The sequence below is a fragment of the Falco cherrug genome, chromosome 2 (genome assembly GCF_023634085.1).
Source record: "Falco cherrug isolate bFalChe1 chromosome 2, bFalChe1.pri, whole genome shotgun sequence".
Taxonomy (NCBI): domain Eukaryota; kingdom Metazoa; phylum Chordata; class Aves; order Falconiformes; family Falconidae; genus Falco; species Falco cherrug.
The window spans coordinates 90,292,397-90,299,666 of NC_073698.1; the positions used below are offsets into that span (position 1 = coordinate 90,292,397).

General features: G+C 47.7%; 1 protein-coding gene and 1 long non-coding RNA gene across 2 annotated transcripts in view; one reads left to right on the plus strand and one right to left on the minus strand.

The window, feature by feature from the left end:
• SMS (spermine synthase) overlaps positions 1 to 6,981 on the minus strand; it is a 48,320-nt gene extending 41,339 nt beyond the window's left edge. Inside the window, exon 1 of the mRNA XM_055702661.1 lies at positions 6,816 to 6,981. Coding sequence (XP_055558636.1) covers positions 6,816 to 6,867 — 52 coding nt within the window. The 5' untranslated portion in view covers positions 6,868 to 6,981. The remainder of the gene's footprint in view (positions 1 to 6,815) is intronic.
• On the plus strand, positions 1,096 to 2,498 carry LOC129735399 (uncharacterized). Its single transcript, XR_008730988.1, has 2 exons — positions 1,096 to 1,200; positions 1,261 to 2,498. It is a non-coding gene; the product is annotated as an uncharacterized LOC129735399 (long non-coding RNA).
• Positions 6,982 to 7,270: the final 289 nt, after the last annotated feature.

Sequence of the window (7,270 nt, forward strand, 5' to 3'; positions counted from 1 at the left end):
ATGAAATATTTGTAACATTCTTCTGGACAGCCCACAAACAGTATTCTTTTACAATTTAAATATCTAGGTCTCACAATAGACTATTCCAGATTTGCTGCTTGGTCAAGTTTAATTTTGCTATTGAAAGACAGCATTTCACTAAACTTCTTGCAACACTTCATCGCAACAGTTTATCCGAGCTGATCAGTAGGTGAAGAGGTAAGCCAAAGGCATTTGCAAAACAACATTCTCAAACATAAGTTTGGCATACCACCTTTACAGAGTATTTATGCCCTGAGAAAACTTATTTTGTGATACATAGCTTGAGCTTTAACATCAACAAATGTTTCAATGCCTCAGCTCCACTAACTTCATTTGACTCTCAGTAATACATAAACTGAAGTCTATCAGCTGGCATACAAAGACTGTTCACATTTTAAACAGTACAACCTGCTGAAACGTCTGTAGCCCTTCCATCCAGAAAAGCAGTAAATGTGAAAACGTACTTGGGAACAGCTAATACCAGCTCTCCTGTTCACTTACATCTCTCAAGCCACTTTCATCACCTGGTACCAGACCACCTTCTAGAAATATATTAAGCAAAGCAGTTAGTACTTGTCATATACACTTTATTCTCCTTCCAATGATTTTGCTATTAAAAAGGCATGGTCAGTGACATGTACCTGAAATAAAAAATATTGATGTTTCAAAAGCAGCCTGTATTTCCTATAGAAGTTTGTTCCACAGCTTCAAACCAGACCATAATGGAAAACACCTCCCATGTTGTTAACCTTCACCTTTGCAGGTGACAGCTCCTTCATGTCTGAGCAAGCAGCCATTCAGTACTAGACATCATTCTGGAGAATCAGATCATGACATTCTCAGAGTTCCATTCATAAAGCATTTTAATCTTCAAAACTAGAAACCAACAAAAGCAGGGAATGAGTTCACGGAAGTTCTTACTGCTAAAAATGGAAAGCTATTAATTCCTGTATTAATGCCTCCTGACAAGCCTCATTTGTGTTCCGACACAAAGCAGGCCAGTTCTTAGTCCAGGCCTGCCAGAACTAGACTACGGAGACCTGCAGGGTTCAGCTCAAAACAGCTCAGCCAAGAGCACAGGCTGAGCCCACACCGCTGGCACAGGCTGCTAAAGGAACACAACTAAACCAGACCTATTCCTGAACCACAGCTGCAAGCTAGCTGCAAACTTTAGCCAAGGTTGATAATGAAGTTGCAAGCTCCAGTGGAGCTGCAAGCTAGCTGCAAACTTTAGCCAAGGTTGATAATGAAGTTGCAAGCTCCAGTGGCATTTGAGTCTTGTTTAATCTTTATTTACATGGTCTTCACATACAGATCAAGTCGGCAAACATTCTGGTAACATACCATAAAAGAAGAGATAAGCCTATCATCCACATGTCACCACTGTAATCAGATGTTTCAGCACTTCAGACAGCCCAATACTTGACAGAACCAGTTAAACTGAGCTACAAGGCTCAGAGATGCCATTCCCCCACAATGTGTTTTTACCGCTGACTGCAGCCAGCTCCAGTCATAGAAGCTGAACCTGCCTCATAAGAAAAATAAAGCCCTAGCATCACTAGTACATTAGGCCAAAACACCAATTACAGAGACTAGTAATTTTAAAATAACTCTATATACAGCCAAGTGCTCCAAGGTTTTATTAATGAGTTTTTAATTTATAATTTTAGAAACTATTGAATATTTAGTATTAGTTGGAGCCTTCCTCCTTCACAAACAAGAATGACCAACCCATGGAAAAACTCTGGAAGCAACATCAAATTTTCAGTGCCAGTCACCTCTTCCTGCTTTCTCTGCCATTTCCAAATTTAGTGCAGGATGAACCACGACTCAACAGCTACAACTGCTGATTATCTGCTTATTAAGCTAAACCAGCACCAATTTCAAATTGTCTTTACTACAGCAGGATACAGCTCACATGAGCAGCTGAACTCATGTACAATTTTCAAAGGTAGAAATTCAAGCAGAGGTTTCAGAGATGGCAGACAGGAAGAGCCAGTACAGTACAGCACTCCTCACTGTCATTTAATTCTCTTAAACACTCCTGTTTCTGGGAGACTGTCCTGTCCAAAAAGCATTTTTTTTAATTAGTCCTTAAAAGTTAAGAAACTCAACTACAAGGCTCCAAAGGGATGCAGAAATAAACAAAGCCTTGTCAACTCTTTCCCCTCCCCAAAAGCTTAAATCAGCACTGTCAGGAAGCAGCACATAAAATTACCGTCCTGCTCTATGAAAAGTATTAAGGCTTCCAATCAAAACAAAGACAAGAATCAAAATATTAGCATAACTGCATGCAGTTCAAATATTTAACAATTTGATAGCCTAAGTAAAAGCTTCAAACACTGAAAGAACATTTCGTGGAATAACTTATATCTTATAATCAACATTGTTTCAGAACACAACACGTATGAAAGCTATGACCTTTCAAGGACGTCAAACACTGGAATATACCATGCAGTATTATTAAATGACTGGGGGGGGGGGAAGAGGATTGAGGGTTGTTTAAATCTTTATACCCAACTGCATACTAAAGCGTCACCTGACAGCATTCCTGTAGACTTAAAAACAAGGCAAGATTTAAGATACAGGACTGCCAGTAGAGCTAATGGCACTTACATTGTAATGGATACTTCAGCTGAGACATTTTATATATTTTAATTAACTTGTAAAGCAGGTAGTGCCTCCCCTAAAAAAACCTCCAAAAGTACTATTTTGTAAATTTTGACTCCAGTAAGTGCAGTTATGCAGCAAAACACTAACCAAAGTAAAATACTTTTTCAAGTCTAATTCCATATACACAATTCCAGTTAGTTTTCTTTCACACAATCTGTTGTTAAAGAATCTCTTAAAATATTGTCTGCATCCAACAGCAATTAGACATAAGTACGATAGTGATTAGCCATTTTTTATTTACAAGTATCCCTACTGATGACAGGCTTAATTTTCTCACCACAGTTTTCTCTACAGTGTCAGAATTGAGTACTGGACCCTGCAGACAGAAACAAAGCCACTGACGGGGCCAAAAGAAAAGGCTCAGCCCACAAGAGATCATTCTAGTTCCTATCTCCATGAAAATACTCATTATGAAGAAAAACAGATCTTGCACACAGACATCCACTTACCCTTTTCCTTAAAAACCCAAGCATTGCCTTACCTGCACTACAGCCCTGGCATTCCCAGTGCATGTCAATTCACACAACAATGTCATACAAATTTAGTTCAGTAACTGCCAGCTCAGGTGCTGCTTTCCTCCACCAGCTCACCCATCTGTGCCCTGGACTCAAGTGTTGCCAGCACAACTGTCTGTGCAGCTGTATTATGAACTATATAATCCCCCCACAGCAATAAACCCAAACAGTGAACTTGAAGACAGTTAAAACTAATTTTCCAACAAGTTCTTACCTTTTCAAAGCAGTTTTCTGAAGCCAGTAAAAAAACAAATCTCAAAGTCTCCATATTTTCATGTCATTAGTCCAGAAGTGAAAGACATGACTAAAGCCTTTATGTCCCAATGAAGGAAGCCAAGTGATAGGTATTCATTTTCATAAATGTTAGAGCACTTTTGTATTTTAGGATCATAAGCACTACGCTGGTTTGCCTGCTTAAGTTTTCTTCTGGTTTTGAGAGCCACAGATGCTTCTGCTCAAAGGACTGAGCTCTATAGTTGCTACTTCGACCAGTTCTTGATGCGACTATCACAGGAAGTCAGGCTGTGTTATCCAGTTATCAAAGATTCAACCCTGCTTTTATCTAACTACCTATTATTATTTTTAAAAACTGGTGGGATGCATTATTATAGATCTAGTTCAAAAGACAGGCAAAAAGGCTTTTCTTTTTACTAAATTTGGAGATTTTTTAGTACATTAAACAATTTGAGAAGTTTGAAGAAAACTAAAAGCTTTTGTAGAAATATGCGACTTCATCTCATGCAGCCCCATTTCCAAGACACTGTTGTGTTTCCCATCCCCCCCCCCCCCCAACCCAACATAAAAGGACTCGTTTTCTCCTCTAACTCCCCACATCCACGTTTTCATTAACATTGCTGGCATCTCTCAGTAGCTCCAACCATCAACCTTACAGAAGTGATGATGGTAAACACTAGGAAAATATCCATTATTCTAGTTACCATTCTCAAGATCCTTGTTGAGTACACACTTGAATCCTGAAGAATGTAACATGCACCACAGTCCAGTATCACAAGAGAATTAGGCTGCCTGAAGAACAGAGAGCTGCTATTGAAGCGTTTTGGCACATGTCAAGTCAGCCAGCCAGCGGGAATGATTGAATTTACATCATTGTGCAGCACAAGCATATGCTAGCTAATATAGCTGCACAAGATTAACACATGACAAAATGCCACCTTCCTAACGCAGAGTTGTGTCCTCCAGATCCAACAGACATCTAAAGACAGCCTTCCTCCCTTACTCCACAAAAGCCTCAGAAGCCTTCATCCTCAGTCAAGCCACACACAGAGCACATGAGAAACCGATCCCAGAAAAATGCTAACACCTCACAAGCACTATCCTACCCTTTATAGTCATGTTCAATCATGACACTGGACAATAACAGTGAAGCCTTCCTTCCCTTCAGGATTAGGACAACATTTAACCACTGTGTAAATATGAACATTGAGAACCATTTCAAAATTATTTCATCAGCCATATATAACTCATATATAAGCAGATTCTTATGCCATTCCAGATCATTCAGAAGTTTTATTGTCTACATAACTTACAGTAAAAGCCTCAGCTAGTTGATGATCCATGATTCAGCATTAAGCTTGAACTCCTTTAACACAAGCTACAAATGTATATTCACAATTTTTTCCTCCATATACAACCCTTTATGCTTTGGGCCATAAGCACTAGACAAGAAGAAAAACTCCACATGAAAAGTACAAGCCAACTTCAGAGCTGCCACGGGTGGAAGAAAGTTCTTCACATCTCACTAGAGATGTCTATCGTGCTGAAACATATAAAAGAAAGAACAAAGGTTTCTTCCCTGCTTCAATCTACACAGCAACACTTCTACAGTTGGTCTATCCCCCCCACCCTCATCTAGGCATATTCATCTTGACTGGAAGAAGACCCAAATGTTGTCTTCAAAAGTAAAGGGAAATGCAATAGCAAACCTACCTGAAAGCAAGACAACATTTCATATCATTACCACGCTCCCTATTTAAATAATGGCATAGTTTTTGTATCAAGAGCAGCCAATTAACTTAGGTGCATTGAAAATAAGTCTAAGTTCTACTCTTTTCCCTTGTAATTCTGACCCTTCCACAGATGCCAGTTATGGATGTAATCCTTGAACACGTGATAGTTCAGGGAACTAAACGGGCAAAGAGGTAATTGTGTGGGCTAAGTGGCATCCACAAAAATTGCTTTTAGACTGATTTAGCTTCCCAATTCCGCTCATGCTAGGTTAGACAAGCACAAGGTGCAAGGAAAATGGCAGTGCCATCTCATTTACCATTAAGTGACCATTAGAGTGGCCAAATTGCCCTGTAAAAGATGTCTCTGTAAAAATGGAAACTGCAAGACTTTTACCATGAAACACAGCAGCTATGGCACACTGTTTGGAACCAACTTCACTAACACCTCCCCCTTCTCTGTTCCTGGCTCACCAAAGTGCAAACACAGCAACGCCACGAAAGGCATAGCACGCAGCAAAGCCCCTGGGGTCGGGAACCTCTCTCTCAAATCAAGCTAATGATAGATTTTTATCTGTAGATGTGGGGAACTGCCTTCACAACTCCCTCCAAAAGGGGGAAATGAAAAGAGAGGGGGCCGGCCCAGCGGGTCAGCCCCCCGGGCACGCCGGCCGCAGGAAGGGCCTGTCCCAGCGGGGAGCGGGGCGGGAGCGCCAGCCCGAGCGGGGCCCTGCTCGGCGCTCACCGGCCTCGCCACCCGGCTTTAACGCACACCCCCCCCACTCCCCGCCCCCAGTTAAACCCTTTCACCCATCTTGGCCGTTGAGAAACGTGGTGCTCTCCTCGCGTTCTGGCTCGAACATGCCCCCTACAGATAACCGAGTACAGCGCTGAAACAGCCAGTGGCTCATCCCGCGTTTCACCGCTAATCACTTCCTTCGCGATTTCGCGACGAGGCTGGGGGCACACCGAAGTGACAAGGCACGCAGGCACCGCGCCCGCGCCCCGCTCCGCGCGAGGAACCGGCCCGTTCCATCGCCCCCGTCCGAGGCGCGGTGCAAGGGCCGCGCTGACCGGAGCGCCGAGCCGAGGCGGGCTTCGCGGGGCGCCCCAGCCCGGCTGCTCGACAACGGCCAGGCCCGCCCTCCCCCCGGGCCCGCGGCGCGGCAACCACCGCTTCCCCCTGCCGCCGGCGGAGAAAGCCCGCCCTGGCGGCCGGCCGGCCGGAGCCCGCCGCGGTGACCGGCCGGGGCACCTGCGCGACACCCCCCCCCCGGCCCCGCACCGCCGCCTCGCCCCGAGCCGGGCTGCCCCAGCGCGGGGGGGCCGCTCCACGGCGGGCTCAGGGCTAGGAGGCCGCAGCGGGCCGCCCGCCTACCGGGGGCAGGGGCGGCAGCACGGAGGCCCCGGGCAGCGCGGGGGCACCTGCCCGCCTACAGGGGCGAGCACCGGGGGGGACCCACGGCCGGGGACGGGCGCCAGAGGGAGGCCCGGCAGAGGGGGCGGCCGCGCGGGGCCTGGCGGGCCGGCGGCCGCGCCGCTTCCTCGGCGGCGGCGGGGGCAGGCGGGGCGCGACTGGGGCGGGGGGGCACACAGGACGCGCCCCCTCCCTCTCTCTCCTCTCCCCCGCGGCGGCGGTTACCTGTGGCGCCGAGCAGGAAGTCCAGGGTGCTGTGCCGCGCTGCTGCTGCCATAGTGAGGTAGAGCCCTGTGCCATGCCTGGAGGAGGCGGCGGCGGCGCGGGGAGTGCGGCGGAGGAGCCTATATGCGCGCGGGGGCTGCAGCGGCGCCGCGGGGGTGGGCGCGCGCCGCGCGGGGCGGGGCGGGGCGGGGCGGGACAATGGCGGCGGGGCGGAGGGCAGCGGCCGCTGGCGGCCGGCGGGAGCGGGAGCGGGGCGGCGGGTGCGGGGGGAGGGGTGCAGTGTGACGGGTGTTTGGCTGCGGGGCCCGGGGCCGGCCTGGCGCGGCGGGAGCGCCGCGGGGCGGGGATCGTGGCCGTCCCTCCTGATGGCTGCGGCGCCTCAGCGCGGCCGTTGGTGCCGGCGGCTCCCGGGCCGCCAGCTCCCACCTCAGGGCCCCGCGGCTGGGGCTGCTCTG